Here is a 16,954-nt window from a genome sequence, read left to right as displayed (position 1 = left end):
AGCTGGCTTTTTAGGGTATTGTAAACCTTTATTTTGTGACCTCATCATGGATTTCAACACTGCCAGATATTTAGTCAGACAAGTAGGCCTCTGATCAATTTAGACCTCAGCATCTTTTTCGTGGGATTTTGTCTACAGGGATAAGTTTTTGCACTTCAGCCGCCTTTAATGGAAGGAGATCCTGATTCCTGCAGCAAACAGTCATTAGAAGCTATAGCAACTGGTATAAACCCTTGACGACCAGTGTTTCCAGCACTCAGTGCCTGGCTGTATCTTTTACCACCTTACTGAGCATCTATTTTGCTTTTCTTGGTCAGTAAGAAGGTCACTTCTGGCTCAGAGGACTTTTAAATTTTCTTGATTCAAGTTGGACATTTAAATTTCCTTCTGCTACACAATCTGCATTTTCCCTTTCATAATATTCTGTAACGTTCAGTCTTTTTGTTTGCACAAAATTGCACCTTTCTAATGTTTTACATTGCCTTTGCCTCTTTTCCTTTCTCATTGTCTTCATGTTCAATGAAGGCTATCATGTGCTTAATCTGCTATGACATATCTATATCGCTGAGGGCCATGGCAAAGGCCAAGCTAGCCCAGAGATGAATGGGTTCCAGTTGGTCTTTGAAGGGACAGATGAAAGAAGATTAGCAGAAATCTTGGTTTCCCGCTTTAGAACCCCAGGTTCTTGTTTTGCAGTTTTTGAGTTTTTCTGATGCTAATTTATGTGGGTCTTTTTTATTTTTTTTATTTTTTATTTTTAAAAAAAAAATTTTTTTTTTCAACGTTTATTTATTTTTGGGACAGAGAGAGACAGAGCATGAACGGGGGAGGGGCAGAGAGAGAGGGAGACACAGAATCGGAAACAGGCTCCAGGCTCTGAGCCATCAGCCCAGAGCCCGACGCGGGGCTCGAACTCACGGACCGCGGGATCGTGACCTGGCTGAAGTCGGACGCTTAACCGACTGCGCCACCCAGGCGCCCCTATGTGGGTCTTTTTTAAATGGCTGCTATATTTTCTTAAAAATTTTTAACTTATTTGGAAATATTAGATTTTACAGTTTCACAATGTGTTTGCATATCTTTCCGAAGAGTTTTCATCATTGTGTGTGTGGGTTTTAGTCTCCTTATTTCTTCTTTTCTCATAATATTTTTTTGCATGAAATTTGGCCACAATTCTTTTCTACTGCTTGTTTGGAAAATGAAATCAGTTTTCCCACACTTTTATAATGGGGAACTCCAAAAAGATAGATTTTCTAGCATCCCTTATTCCAGGAATCCTTCTGTTATTGCAAAGTAACAAGAAGAAGAAGGAAAAAGAGAAGAGGAAAAAGGAAGATCTCTTTTGGAGATCTGCCTCTCACTGCCTTTTTTTTTTTTTTTTTTTTTTTTTTTTTTTTTTGAGGAAAGCAATGGATCACTTAACAAAGGAGAATTACTTTATTTTATTTTAATCTTTATTTTTGAGAAAGAGAAAGAAACAGAGCGTGAGCAGGGGAGGGGCAGAGAGAGAGAGAGAGAGAGAGGGAGGGAGACACAGAATCTGAAGCAGGCTCCAGGCTCTGAGCTATAAGCACAGAGCCCAACGTGGGGCTCGAGCTCATGAACTGGGAGATGGTGACCTGAGCCAAAGTCAGAAGCTTAACTGACTGGACATCTCCAGATGTCCCAAGGAGAATTACTTTAAAATGGAATATCATAATGGGTAGCTGAGAAGGGAGTGGAATTTTAATAAAAGGTACGTACAGAGTTTAATGATCCAAAACAGATTAATAATTCTACTCTAGAGCTGTAGCCATAACCATAAAAAATATTGCCTCATCTACATAACCTATTCCACACATATTAGAGCAAATTGATGAGGAAAGTTAGTAACTAATCCAGAAGAAATCCCACTGCTTCCCTGGAGTGTTTTGTTTTTAACTCCTCAGCCATCAGTTTTTATTTCTTTCATCCTGTCCTTCAACCCATATGCTTAAAAATGAATTTTCTAGGCCACCTTTTTCAGTATTTTCTCTTCAGTAATCTCACTGCTAGTTAATCAGCTATTTTGGCCAAGTTTTCTATGAAGCTAAATTTTGAGAACTGATTTAAGATTCCCTAAAATTTGTAAGCAAATGCATTATACACATGTTGTTTATTGGTTAGATAAGGACTGCAAATTAACATATAGTTTACTGAATCTTCTGTTCCATTTTCATGCTGGGTTATAATATTTATCCTTCTATAGATTTGGCAGTTCCTCTGATTGTGTAACAAAACCACTCATCTTATGACTATGTTCTCTTTCAGGGGGCTGTTAGGTTTTCTGTGAATATCCTGATCGGGTTTCCTTTGACACCATGGGCTAAGGTCATAGTGCTGTAGCTTTTGAGCAGGATCTCTTCTTAGAGAAGTCCTTTCCACCATCAGCCACAGGAAACAGTAGAGGGTTTAAGCCCTTGGGAGGCTAGAGCAGGGGCTTATGGGGAGGTTTCTACGGCCCTTGTAACTCTGCCCAAAGACGACTCAAGTTCTGTGGGAAGGGACTATGTGGACAATGAAGTGGGTCTACCCTACTTCTTATACATTATGCTCAGTTTGCTCCTTTGAAGGCTGGTGGGTGCCCCGATGATTGGGTGGGTATCTGGGTAGGCAGGTCTCAGTACCATAATGAACTGTAAGAAATGCCCTCAAGGTGGAACGATGTAACACTTCCAGAACTGTGGAAGGCCATGGACTCCCAGGAGCCATCATGTTTCAAATCTGGTGGAGCACTATCAGGAAAATAAAGGAGAGAGCAAATATTGAAGTTTGTGGTCTAGAGTTTCAAGTGAGTGAGGAAAAGGTAAAGGTGCCAGATGACCGGATTCGATACCGAGGCCCAGTACCGGGAGTATATGCAGGGCAACCCTTTTCATGAGCCACTATATACTGCAGAGGCTGGCAGGCGCTTAAAGGGGCATTCCTCTGAAGCATCTCTCCAGAACATGAAAGTATTTCACAGACCTTTTTCATTATTCTCAGTGGTTCCAATTACTTTTATTTCCCTCGGATGATCCCATCTTTCATTTAATAGAGAAAATAGAAGTCATCTGAGGGAAATGTTTTTAGTTTATTTTCCAGAGAGAGAATGCACGAGTAGGGGAGAGGGGCCGAGGGAGAGAGAGAAAATCTTAAGCAGGTTCCACATTCAGTGTGGAGCCCAACACAGGGCTTGATGCCATGACCCTGGGATCATGATCTGAGCCGAAATCAAGAGACACTCAAGAAACTGATGGAAATTTCTCTAGTTCTTCATACCACATCTACCAAAGGACCTGCATCTCCACTTACTTCCTCTTGTTTGCTTTTCTGATAGAAGAGATATCTTACCTCTTGTCTACAGATAAGCCTTTCACCTGGTTTCTGGATTGAATGCCTCCCTGCTTCTCAAGGGATTTGCTCCTTTATTTAATAAACACTGAGCACCCACTCTGTAACAGACATGATGCTCCATCCATTGATCAGCTCCTCTCTCTGTTGTGGATTCAACTTCTCTCAATAGCATTTAACCATGCTCAACGCTCTCTCCCATCGAAAAACCAACTAAACCAAACCAACCGAAAAAGAAAAAAATCCCTCCTTTCACCATGCCCCCTTCTTCAGCGACTACCCTATCTTCTCTTCAAAGCCAAACATCCCTAAAACACCATCCATACTCAGTGTTTTCATGTCTGCATGTCACATTCATTCTGCAATCTACAGCATTTTAGCTTCTGCTGTTATGGCTCTAGTAAGAGGGCTTTTGCTGTGGTCATCAAAAACCAGCCTGTGGCTACACTGAATGGAACCACTTCAGTTCTCACTTGGTCTGATCTGGATGCCGCATTTAAAAATGTGGACCACTTCTTAAACAGGGTGTCCCTGATACCACATTCCCCCTATGTCTCTGGTGCATCCTTCCCAGGCTTTTTGCACACTACATTTTGGTCTGTATTTCCTTTAAGTGTTGACGTTCCTCAGGGTTTCCTTGGCAATCTTGCCTTCTCTTTGTCAGCACACTATGGTTGATGTCATCAGCTCCTGAGACTGTTATTATCATCCAAGTCAAGTAAGAAAGATACTTGACATTGTCTTGACATGAAGCTGCTGGAATCTCAAAGACTGTTTTGTTTAAATAATTCTATAAGGGGAAGGAAAAAATAAATCTGTTAACGAACCCTGATGAACAATCTATTTCATGCCAATTAAATACCAGTGGAGTGACAGAAGAAAGTTACTAGGTTTATAGTAGTATCTTAGTCATCACAATGCTGGGGATATTTTACAACGTAGCTGTGTGGAGTCAACTGTTACAACAATGAAGTTTCAGGCAACATTGATGCGGTGCATTAACACATTATCATAACAAAATGAAAAACAAACTTTGCAGTATTTATTGTCTTGAGTTAATGCTGCATTCCAAAGAAGATGATGATAATCCTTTTGTAATGAAAAAGTAGACTATCACACAAAAAAGGTTCTTTTTGTTGTTCTCAGCAAACTGTCCAGTGATTCATATTTAAATTTTTTTAATGTTCATCCATTTTTTAGAGAGAGAGAGAGAGAGAGAGAGAGAGAGAGAGAGAGAGAAACGGAGCACAAGCGGGGAAGGGGCAGAGAGAAAGGGAGACATAGAATCTGAAGTAGGCTCCAGGCTCCAACCTGTCCGCACCTGACGTGAGGCTTGAACTCATGGACCATGAGATCATGACCTGAGCCAAAGTCTGACACCCAACCGGCTGAGCCACCCAGGTGCCTTCAGTAATTCATATTTATAAGGGACAGAACCTGTATACATACATTGAACATAGCTGCCTTCCCTCCTGGCTAGTGCTACATATCCTTAGCGGGTTTGTGATATGTGATTTATAAGTATTATTAAATCTTCACCTTTACCCTAAATCCTGTGCTTATTATTCTGCATTTGTGTATTGGATACATTGCCCTTCTCTTCCTTGCCTTATGCCCTGGAATGTTGTCCTTTATATCACCTGTGCTCCTTGGGCTTGTCCCATGGGAGGTATATCAGCAGGAGATGCAAACCAGGAGGCCAGCAAGGTCAGAGTATTTCTCCTCTGCCCCTTCCCTGCTCAGTGTCATATCTCTAGCAGTAGCTGTGTGGCTCCCCAACTAAAGGCTCCTCTGGGCTGTGCCTCCTGTGAGGTTCCATTGACATTTTTTACTATTGACTTTTTGGTTCTAGGTGTAATAATGGTTTCCCATTGTTGCAAGTCTCTCCATGCCTTGATATTCTGTTTTTTTCCATCATATCTGCCCACACCTTTGTTACTCCTTTCATTCACGTCTTAATTTGAACTCACTTTGGGTGATTTTTTTTTCTTTCCAAACACCTGCCTGATAGGATAGTGTTGTATAACTAAACCAGTGCCATGCATTCTCACTTGTGTCAGCCATTTTCTGCTTCTATTAGGATTCTCATTGAATAATGTGATATGGGGTCCCAAGATTTCACCTATACTTCAACCAAGGCTGAAAGCTTGGATTTGTACTTTTGTATTTTTACTATGTGCTAATGACTCTCAAATTTATATATGTAGGCCAGATCTGTCTCTCAGGGTTCAGAACTGTATAATTTCTCTGCTCGAGTATCTTCTGATTTCTCTGCTCTAAAATCCCACAGTTACTTAAAATCCAAATGCCCAATTCCATTGCATCCCCCCAAATGCCCTTTGAACAACTTTCCTGCTGTTCCTGTCTGTGTAAAGTTAGGGGCCCAGAAACCTCTTCACAATCTGAATAGTCATGGTCTCTATGAGTGTAGGCTGGCAGTACTTTTGCTAATACAATTCCCTAAAGAACTTTGGGGGCTTTCTATATATCAGATCAAATCCCACTCCATGCTTTAGAAGCCAAAGCCACAATTGTTTTCAACACAGTTTTCTCCTTTTAGACTGATTTACTGCTACTTTGGGATCAGGCTTCTGTGGGACTACATCTTTAAGCTTTCAAGAAACCATTTTATTTAGCTGATAAAGTACCAATTTAAATTCCCTAGAAGCCTTGGGGCGCCTGGGTGGCTCAGTTGGTTAAGCGCCCCACTTCAGCCAGGTCATGATCTCACAGTTTGTGAGTTCAAGCCCCACATGAGGCTCTGTGCTGACAGCTCAGAGCCTGGAGCCTGCTTCAGATTCTGTGTCTCCCTCTCTCTCTGCCCCTCCCCACCTCAGGCTCACTCTCTCAAAAAATGAGTAAACATTAAAAAAATTTTTTTTTTAATTCCTTAGAAGCCTTTAAAAAGTGTCTTACATCCATACTTTTGATTTGACCTTTATCCTTGGGCCGTGTCTTAATTTGAGAATCTTACTTGCTTGAGAAGCTGTAAATAAGAGATAATTTATATTCCAGACTGGCAGGTTCTAGCCTCTCTGAATCTCTAGATTCTGCTTACAAATTGGCCAGTTCTTTTCTAAGTCCATTTTTTTCTTGAAGCTCCTTATACTTCAGCTAGTATAAACTGGCTGATACTCTCAGTTTTCTGCTTAGAAATCTCTGCTCAAACCCCAAAGTCCATCAAGACACTATCTTTCAAGTTACAGCAGGGAATGCCTGCTACATAACATGAGTCACTATTTTTTAAGCTTCTATAACGGTTTTCTCACCATTTCTCCAGTCTCCAGAAATAATTATTTTGGTATTTTTCCAACCTCCACTAACAGTTTCCTTCCTATGTGCCACCTGGTCCTGGAATCAAAGTCACATATTTTAGAGTTTTGTTATGGCATCTTCCCATGGCCCCATTTTGCTCATCTGCAACCTTCACTGGACAGACACCATGGAGCTGGCAAGTATGTTTCCAATGCCTGGACCACAGTAGGTATCCAATAAATATCACCTATAAGTAAAAAAGTAACTCTTAATAGCTAAAGAGGCTTTTAGGGCATCATTGTAAGTTTTATCAAATCTCTATTAGCATAGAAACTGTTACTCTAGTTCAGCTACTTTCTTCTTTTCTTTTTTTAATGTTTATTTATGTATTTATTTTTGAGAGAAAGAGAGAGAGACAGAGAGAGAAGGAGGGGCAGAGAGAGAGGGAGAGAGAGAGAATCCAAGCAGGCTCCGTGCTGTCAGTGCAGAGCCTGATGCAGGGCTCGAACTCACAACCCATGAGATCACGACCTGTCAGCTAGTTTCTTCTTAACTGTTGTCTTTATTATACTACCTATTTGATACAATCTGTACAAATATGTGCAGTGGCCCTTGTTTGAACCAAATCCTACGTACAAAGTGTGACCCTTAAAATGATTCTTAATGCCTGTATGACTATTTTCTCACCTATAAAATGAGAATAGTAGTACTACTTATCTGGGGCTTCTAGATAACATGGCAGAAGAGGAGGGTTTTAAGATCACCTCATTCCACAGATACACTTAGATAACATCCATATCAGTGTAAATAGCCCAGAAAATGACCCAAAGACTCGCAGAATAGACTCTCCACAGCCAATCATAGAGAAGAGGCCACATCAAAAATGGCATACATCTCCTTAGTAAAAAAGGAAAAAAAAAATAGTACTGCTTATCCCAGATGATTGTTGTGAAAATCCTTCATGCAGAGTAGGTAAGTATTCAACAAATAGGGGCCATTATTATTATCTTATTTTCAGATCCATGCATAGTAACCTGTAAAAATGGCTGCTTCCAGAAAGAAAATGGGTTGCTGGGCAAAGGAGTGGAAGGTAAGCTTGTATTTAGCTGTATTTATATTTCTTGTAACTTTTGAATTTTCTACCATCTACATATATTGCCTATTCCAAAGAATTATAGGTTTTAAAAATACTACTTATATATTTGTTCATTTTAATCTCTATTGTATTAGAAGCTTGAATGATCCATTTTAAAATCAGCAAGGAAATGGGGACACCTGGGTGGCTCAGTCAGTTAAGCATCTGAGTCTTGGTTTTGGCTCAGGTCATGATCTCACAGTTTGTGGGTTCGAGCCCCACATCAGGCTCTGTGCTTGGGGTTCTCTCTTTCCCTCTCTCTCTGCCCCTCCTCTGCTTATGCTGTCTCTATCTCTCTCAAAATAAATAAACATTAAAAAGTAAAATCTGCAAGGAAAATACGAACTAGTTCATTCATGACAGACTTAAAATAGATTTCTTTTTAATCTTGTTAGAGCCCATTAGAAATAGTAATTAAATAAGACGATTTTTACAGGTGGACAGTTTTTTTCAGTATTAATATGCTTTTGGTTGCAAAAAAAATTCACAAAGTCCAAGAGGAAATAGTCAATTAAATCAATGTAAATCTACATAATTCTGAAGAGCATAAATGTGAAATTTCATTCAGTAATAAAGGAGTGTCTAGTGGGGAAAATGTTTAATCTCACTATACTAATATCGTCACTCAAATATATAGTACTTCAAAACCTGTGGTTGATTTCATACCCTTGGTTGAGGTGTAGCTGACCTGAAAGCATGCACTAAATAAATGTTCTTTTTTAAAAATTTTTTAAATGTTTATTTATTTTTGAGAGAGAGAGAGAGAGAGAGAGAGAGACAGACTATGAGTAGGGGAGGGGTAGAGAGAGAGGGAGACACAGAATGTGAAGAAGGCTTCAGGCTGTGAGTTGTCAGCACAGAGCCCGACGAGGGGCTTCAACTCACAAACTGCAAGATCATGACCTGAACCAAAGTTGGACGCTCAACCGACTGAGCCACCCAGGTGCCCCAATAAATGTTCTTTTTAACTGTTTCCTTTTACCCCTCAAGCAGGTTTTATGACAACAGAATTTTTCAGACCACTTGAGGCACTTCTGAATTACACAGTATAAGACAAAAATAGCTATTGTAAAATTATCCCAGCCTTATGGTAGAAGAAAAATCTGTTTCCGTTGTAAAAATTTTTAACTTCTGGAACTAACTGATTCTGTTCTTTGGTATTTGAGAGAGCTGTAAATCCATTCATCCACTAGACATTTATTGATCACCTTCTGTGTGCAAAAGGACTGTGCATTTGATTAGCCATCAGTCGCCATGCGTTCCATTCGTCTTCTACCACGTTCCTCTCATTACCTACTTAGCTTGTGCTTCAGTTTCCTAACTTAAAAAAAATGGCACTTCTCTATTCTTACCACTCATTTATCTGTCAAGAGTGTTAATAAGTAATGCCTGTATTTGAGGTGTGGGCTGACGTAAATGAATAATTACCTACATTTTTGTCAAGACATCTTAATGTCAAAAGGTAAGGTGTGGTTAATGTCTTTGAATATTCCATGAATGTTTGAAACAAAAAATCTGTATTCTTTCTTTTTGTTATGTTCAAAAGAGATAAATGATAAACTGGGAAAAACATACGAAATATATTTTGGACAAAATGTTATTATCCTTAATGCCCACATACAGGATAATTTTGTAATTTGACCCAGACTTAACCAAAAGTGGTGGGCGGGGTGCCAGGGTGGCTCAGTTGGTTAAGTGTTCAACTTCAGGACATGATCTCATGGTTTGCGGGTTCTTTTGTGAGTTCGAGCCCCACATTGGGCTCTGTGCTGACAGTGTGGAGTCTGCTTTAGATTCTCTCTCTCCCTCTCAATAAATAAATAAATAAATAAATAAATAAATAAATAAAACATTAAGAAAAAAAAATGCAAAGATATGAGCACCAAATACTTCAAGGAGAAATACAGATGATTTATAGACATGAAGAGATTGTTATTTGCTATTAATTTCTATTATTTTCCTAGTATCTAAATTGATCTCTATTACTTTCTCCTTAATTATTTCTTTGGGCTTCCCCATGACAGTTTTTCTACTTTTTTAAGTTGAATTTTTAGTTAATTTACTTTCATTCATTCTTTTTTTTAAATTTTAGTTTTATTATTATTTTATTTATTATTATTTATTTTAGTTTTATTATTACTTATTATTATTTATTAATATTTATTATTTATTTATTATTATTATTTATTTTATTAATCAATACATTTACCTATATTTGACAAGTTTTGGCATAAAATCATTTTATCACTTAATTCCATATAATAGAATTTTCTTTCATAATTTTCTTTTTGATCAGGATTATCCAACATTATGTTTTTACTCTTCAGACATAATGATTTTTAAAACCTATGTTTTTGTTTTTGATTTGCCTTGAATAATAGTCAGAAAACATGATCTATATGATTGCAATTCTTTGGAATTTATGGGTTTCTTGTGTGACACGGTGCACTGCCAATTTTTGTTTCTTTCACAGGTACTCTATAAAAATTTTGCATTCTCTACTCATCAAACTTATAAATTTGATTGTTCTTAGTTTATTTAATTTTACTGTATCTGAGAATGATTTGTTAAAGTCATCAACTAAAAGTGTTGATGTATTTATGTTTCCTGTCAGTCTTTTATTTGTTTTATGTATTTGGAATCAATTTCCTTAGTGTTTCCTTTCTATGTGTTAAAAAATAGTATCTTCTTAGTACTTTCACTGGCAAAATTTTCTTTGTGACCCCCTTCATTAGTTTACTTTCTATTTAATTTGATATTGAAACCACTACCCTGGCTTTATTTTCACTTATCTATGCCTGATATACTTTCTTCCATTTGTTTATTGCACTGTTTCTATATGAGTGTTAATTATTTTTAATGTTTATTTATTATTTATTTTGAGAGAGAGAAAGAAAAGGGGAGAGAAAACCAAGCAGACTCCCAGCAGTCAGCACAGAGTCCCGTAGAGGGGCTTGATCCTTCAGATCACAACCTGAGCCATAATCAAGAATCCCATGCTTAACCAACTGAGTCCCCCAGGTGCCCCTCTGTATGATTGCATTTTAAGAGTGATTTTGTGGGAATGCAAGCTGGTGCGGCCACTCTGGAAAACAGTATGGAGGTTCCTCAAAAAACTAAAAATAGAACTACCCTATGACACAGCAATTGCACTACTAGGCATTTATCCAAGGGATACAGGTGTGGTGTTTCGAAGGGACACATGCACCCCCATGTTTATGGCAGCACTATCAACAACAGCCAAAGTATGGAAACAGCCCAAATGTCCATCAGTGGATGAATGGATAAAAAACATGTGGTATATATATATACAATTGAGTATTACTCAGCAATCAAAAAGAATGAAATCTTGCCATTTGCAACTACATGGATGGAACTGGAGGGTATTATGCTAAGTGAAATTAGTCAGAGAAAGACAAAAATCATATGACTTCACTCATATGAGGACTTTAAGAGACAAAACAGATGAACATAAGGGAAGGGAAACAAAAATAGTATAAAAACAGGGAGGGGGACAAAACAGAAGAGACTCATAAATATGGAGAACAAACTGAGGGTTATGGAGATGGTGGGAGGGGGGATGGGCTAAATGGGTAAGGGGACTAAGGAATCTACTCCTGAAATCACTGTTGCACTATATGCTACCTAATTTGGATGTAAATTAAAAAAAAAAAAAATTCAAAGAACGTTTATAAATAAATAAACAAATAAAATAAAAAATATCCTTTAAAACAGATAAAAGTGATTTTGTAGGGGTGCCTGGGTGGCTCAGTCAGTTAAGGCTCCAACTCTTGATTTCAGCTCAGGTCATGATCTCATGGTTCCTGAATTTGAGCCCAGGTAGGGCTCTAGGCTGACAGTGTGGAGCCTGCTTGGGATTCTCTCTCCCTTTCTCGCCTCTCCCCTCGCTCTCTCTCTCAAAATAAATAAATAAACAAAAATAAGTAAAACTGATTCTGTAAACAACAGATTCCTGGATAACTACATTGTTACCTTTTTGTGGGTTAGGTGAACTAATTTACATTATAGTTGCTATTTGGAGTTACTGCAGCCATACTGTTTTCAGTTTTCTACTTATCACACTTTATTTTTGTTTCATTGTTGTTTTTTTTTCTTTTTTTTCTCTTCCCTTTTCCACCAAATGGATAAATATTCTACTGGTTTGAAAGTCATACATTGTATTTTGGTTTCCTAGTAGTTACCTCTTATTTATTCCTTCTTCATCTCCATCTTCCAAGTTTGGGGAAACTTTTCTAAGTATCTAGAGCAAGAGAAACTGACTCTGAGCACATACTCTAAATCTTTTGCCTTTGCCAAGTCTTTAGTTTTTGAAACCTGAAGGCTAAGAATGGACGCTTTTGTTATCTGTATTCTGCTGTGTCATCCTTCCACTGGAGCAGAGGAGATGCAGTGCCCTGGCTGCCCGGGCTGAGGGAAGGTCACAGGGAACAAAGGAACAATAGAGGGAAAACCCTGTTATTATCTCAAAATTTTATTCAGTCACGAATGCTTGCGCTCTATTTGCCACTCCATTCGGAGCTCCATTACAACTGTTGGGAGGCATCCTATTGTTTTCTAGTACTTGATAATTAGCTGGTAGATACATTTAGTATGTTTATGAAATTAGCTAACTAAATCACTGGTACATCACCTCTATGATATTAAAACTCTCATTTGAATCTTCGGGTTCTTAAATTCTAATTTGCTATTCATTTGTTCATTCATTCAACATTTATTAAGAACCTATTACATATCGGCTACCTTGCTGGAGGAAAATATGGGCCAAAAAAATAATCCCTCTCAAGATGCCCTCTTTGTGGTGGGGGACACAGACAAATCACTTGAGAATTACAAAGAATGCGTTAAGAGCTATTATAGAGGAATGCATTAAAAAAGAGCAAAGAGAGGCCTGCTAACTCTGGATTGGTGAGAAACATCTTCACAGAAGAGTGACTTTTGAGTTGCGCCTTAATGAATGGACACTAAAGTAGCGAAGGATGAGGGAAGTTCAAGCTGTGGAGTGACAGGAAGAGCAATAGGGAGAGGAAGGCACCTGTGAAGCCCCATGGAGAGCGAGCCCGGTATGCGGTTGGGGATGGAGGTGACGTCTGGTGTCTGGATGTGTGAGTAGGGGAAAAAGTAGATGTTGGGTTGGATGGAAGGTGGATGTCATAGGTGGTGATGCCTATAAGACTATTCAGGAGATATTTCTTGCAGGACAGCTCTCCTCTTTGTGCTGGCTCAGCATTCTGGGCTGCATTGATTACAAGCAGCCTCCATATGCACATGTTTCCATGATGATCCCTGGAGCTGAAAGGGGGCTGGAGTGGAGACTACTGGCAATTAAATCCTTCTGCTTAAGATGCAGCCCAAGTCATCACTGCCAAAACAAGTCTTAAGACCGTGCCCAACTTTAAGGGGCAGAGAAGAGCTGCCTTCTCTTGTATCGGTATGCAGAGAGGATCAGATATTGGTAAGCAGTAATAATACTCAATGCATACTAAGACAAGCATGACAAAAAAGTTACAAAGAAAAGGCTAAAGGCTTTCAGAGCAGGAGGCAATGATAAAAGACAATTCTTCTGTTTTTCTATCAATGAGTGCAAGTTTATTGCTTCACTTTCTTTGACCAGTAGGAAATGGTCTGCTGGGACTTCAAACTCAATCCCAGCTCCCAAGCTGTTTGACTTGATGGAACGATGCTCTCCCCAGATCTTTGTTCTTTTTTCCCTCTCTTTTATGGATCCCACATATGTAGCCTAGGAAAATGGGATCTGAATAAGAGAGTTACTGGTAAGGTTCTAGAAGGTTTCAATCTACATTCCAAGAACTTTTCACTGCTTCTTGAGGACATGGGTCTATTTTGCACAAAGTGGTAGAATGGTTAAATCAAGTGACTAAACCTAAACAATTAATAAGGTCTCCATCTTGGAGCTCGGATGTTTATTTCCAATAAAATCACCAGGATGTACCCAGAAATTGAACACAGGAAAAGTGACAATTGACCATAGCCATCTTACATAAATAGGATAAAAAATAGTTCCAAGGCTTTACAGAAAGTGAGAATATCATTAAACTGAAAACACTGAGAAACCTTTGGGTTTCGGATTTTCATTCTTCCTGTAAGTACTTTGGAGAGAGGTGGGAACATTCAGAGTCTTTCCCTTTTATTTTGTTTACCTCTTATCGAATTCATTACAATTCAGTAAGAGTAAAAAGAACGAGAATCTAATTTGCTCAAATGAAAAAAATAATACTTTTCTTTCTGGTTTAAAGTTAGAATGATCAAATTATCCCTTAAATGTCTTTCGAGTTCCGTGGAACTACAGATTACTGCACATTAAAGAGTGAGAAATCTCTACACCTCTGAGCTGGGTATGTAGAATGAATAAAATAGGATTCTTTTGGATATTGTTTGGAATAAGATTCAGAACTTATTACGCAGGCTTGAGAAGGAATTGAAGCCACGCAAATAAATGCTGTTCAAAAAAACAGAAATCCCAACGCCCTCTTGAGAGGGGGCCCCCTCTCCAGGGGGCAGCAGAGACGCGCGGGAGGACCGAGACGTCGGGGACCAAGGAGAGGGCCAGTCGATCCCGGCAGTGGCCGGGCCTGCAGCGGGGTCGCTGCCCCAGGGGCGGATTGGAAGGGCGGGCTGGCACAGGGGCCGGAGGAAGAGGCGGAGAGGTGACTTCACCGAAAAGCTTTTAGGGGCCAGGCTCTCTCCGCCCGCTGGACGGGAGGCGGGGTAGCAGCTCGGTTAAAGTAGCAGCCTGGAAGGAAGGAAGGAGCGAGGGAGGGACGGGAGCAGCCGGGAGGAGGAGCAGCGAGCTGGGCCGCGGCGACGGCTGGGGGAGCGGCCCAGCGTGGCCACGTTTGGGTCTGGTTATTTTCCAGTGAACAGTTCTCGCACGCCCTTCCTGAGGCACGGCTGATCGCGCCGAAGCCCAGCGGCCCCGACCTTCCAGGTGACAGCCGGTCACCCTGGTAGGAGTCAGCTCCGCCCCAAGTCACCCCGCCCTCCCAGAGCCCATTCCCCGCCCAGCCAGCCTCCCTCCGCCTGCCCGAGGCGAGCGCGGCGGCCGCAGCGGCTCTGCAGCGCTGGAGCAGGCGGCGGCCGGCGGCGGCGCGGGGCCCTCGGCGGAGGAAGGGGGAAGTTCGGCCCCTCGGCGCTAGCCCGAGGAAGGAGGATGACGATTTAACCCGCCCTCTCCTGCCAGTCCGGCCGCGGGGCGCTCCCGCCGTGCCCGCCGCCCGAGTCTCCGAGCCTCGCCCGGGGAAGTGCCGCATGGGGCAGGGCCGCTGAAGCGCGGAGTTCGGTGTCTCGCCGTGCCAAAAGCGGGCGCGGGCGCCGGTGCGGCAGTTGGCACAGTTTCGGCGGCGCCTTCGGCGCGAGAGTTGGGGGCGCGGCGCGCCTACCCGGCCATCTCGGTGCCTTCGAGAGGCGCGAGTTATGGAGTCCCCCAGCTGCGTTCAGGATGAGCCGTTCCCGCACCCCCTGGAGCCTGAACCGGGCGCCCCTGCACAGCCGGGCCCCGGGAAGCCGGGCGACAAGCGGTTCCGTCTGTGGTACGTGGGGGGGTCGTGCCTGGACCACAGGACCACGCTGCCCATGCTGCCCTGGCTCATGGCCGAGATCCGGCGGCGCAGCCAGAAGCCCGACGCGGGCGGCTGCGGGGCGCCGGCCGCCCGCGAGGTGCTTCTGGTGCTCAGCGCGCCCTTTCTGCGCTGTGTCCCCGCACCCGCCGCCGGGGCCGCGGGGGGCGTCGGCCCCGCGGCCGCGCAGCCCAACCCGGCCGTGTTCATCTTCGAGCACAAGGCACAGCACGTCTCGCGCTTCATTCACAACAGCCACGATCTCACCTACTTTGCCTACCTGATCAAGGCGCAGCCAGACGACCCCGAGTCGCAGATGGCCTGCCACGTTTTCCGCGCTACAGACCCCAACCAGGCAAGACGGCGTCTGGAGGCGCGGGGGCGGGTCTGGCACACCCGGGGGGAGGAGCAGGGCTGGAGGCTTTGGGACCCCTCGGGAAGGACCTGTGGTCAGGGCTCCTGGCGCGCGCCTTCCACGTGGCACGCTCCAGCGTTCACTCCTCCTGCCCCAAGGACCAGGAGTCGGGAGCTTGGGTGCGGGGCTAGCGGGCCGGCTGGACGGCGGGAATGAAACCCTTGCAGGAGCAGGGGAGAGGGGAGGAGGCGGAGAGTGGTCCCGGGATGGTGGAGAGTGCGCGCCACAGGAGGACGCAGCGAGCTGCGCGCGTCTGGGGAGGACCGTGGTGTCTGGGGTGTGACTGGAGATGGCAAACCCGGCCGTGTGTGTGTGTGTGTGTGTGTGTGTGTGTGTAAAACAAGGAAGAGTGTCGGGTTCCCACAGGCCCTGTACTCGCTCTCGGTCTTGGTCGAGTTCTGCACCTTAACCCACTTGGACCATGGAGTCCTAGTTACTACAGCACCTGCTGGTCTGGGAGCTGGGAGGCTATTTCGGAGCGGAGAAGTTAGCGGACTCTGTCAGATTATCAGCGAGCAGAATAGGAATCTGCGCTTAGATTCGTTGAGTGGAAAGAAAACTTTTTCCTTTTGCAATTTTTTATGCACTCATTGGAGACAGAATCAGTATCAACTTGGGTGATTTAAACAGCAGTGTCGTAAAAGAGGTCAAAATCTGTTTTCTAAGATTTCCCCAAAGTCTACTAAATCGAGGTCCCTGTTACCAAACAGTGCATTTTTTACTTCCTTAAAAACAGGCGCGCTTTTCTATTGAATGGCGACAAGAATCTAAACAAAACCTTATGACAGTGATTATGTCTTTGAAAACTGGTTTTAAAGTAAGTGTAAAGCGTTTTTACTATATGATAAACCCCAAAGTGCTATTCTAAAAATAGTTGTTTGATGTTTGCAAAGTACTTTAGATTCTTTAGAAAAGTCATGTTATCTAGATCTAAATATAGTCTCAGTTGCAACACGTGGCAGTTCCTTTGGTAGCTGGGAAATTAACAACAAAGGAGAAAAACATCCTATAAATAAGGCTTTTTCCGCCCTTAATTCGTTATTTTTTTCCACGTTTATTTATTTGAGAGAGAGAAAGTGGGCAGGAGCATGGTAGGGGAGAGGCAGAGAGAGGAGAGAGAATCCCAAGCCAACTCTACACTGTCATGGTGGAGCCTGATGCAGGGCTCCATGCAGGGCTGGATCTCACAAACCCCGGAGGTCA

General features: G+C 42.3%; 1 protein-coding gene across 4 annotated transcripts in view; it reads left to right on the top strand.

Moving 5' to 3' along the window:
• The first annotated feature begins 14,878 nt into the window (after window positions 1-14,878).
• Window positions 14,879-16,954, top strand: part of TBC1D4 (TBC1 domain family member 4) — a 189,582-nt gene continuing 187,506 nt past the window's right edge. Inside the window, exon 1 of one of the 4 annotated variants that reach the window (XM_030312029.1) lies at window positions 14,879-15,691. In XM_030312029.1, the coding sequence (XP_030167889.1) occupies window positions 15,194-15,691 (498 nt within the window). In that variant the 5' untranslated portion in view covers window positions 14,879-15,193. The remainder of the gene's footprint in view (window positions 15,692-16,954) is intronic. The other 3 variants (XM_030312002.1, XM_030311991.1, XM_030312011.1) reach the window with 3 other exon arrangements.

Source organism: Lynx canadensis, chromosome A1 (assembly GCF_007474595.2).
Source record: "Lynx canadensis isolate LIC74 chromosome A1, mLynCan4.pri.v2, whole genome shotgun sequence".
Taxonomy (NCBI): domain Eukaryota; kingdom Metazoa; phylum Chordata; class Mammalia; order Carnivora; family Felidae; genus Lynx; species Lynx canadensis.
Note: the sequence above shows the minus strand (reverse complement) of the source record. Positions and strands in the feature narration are given on the sequence as shown.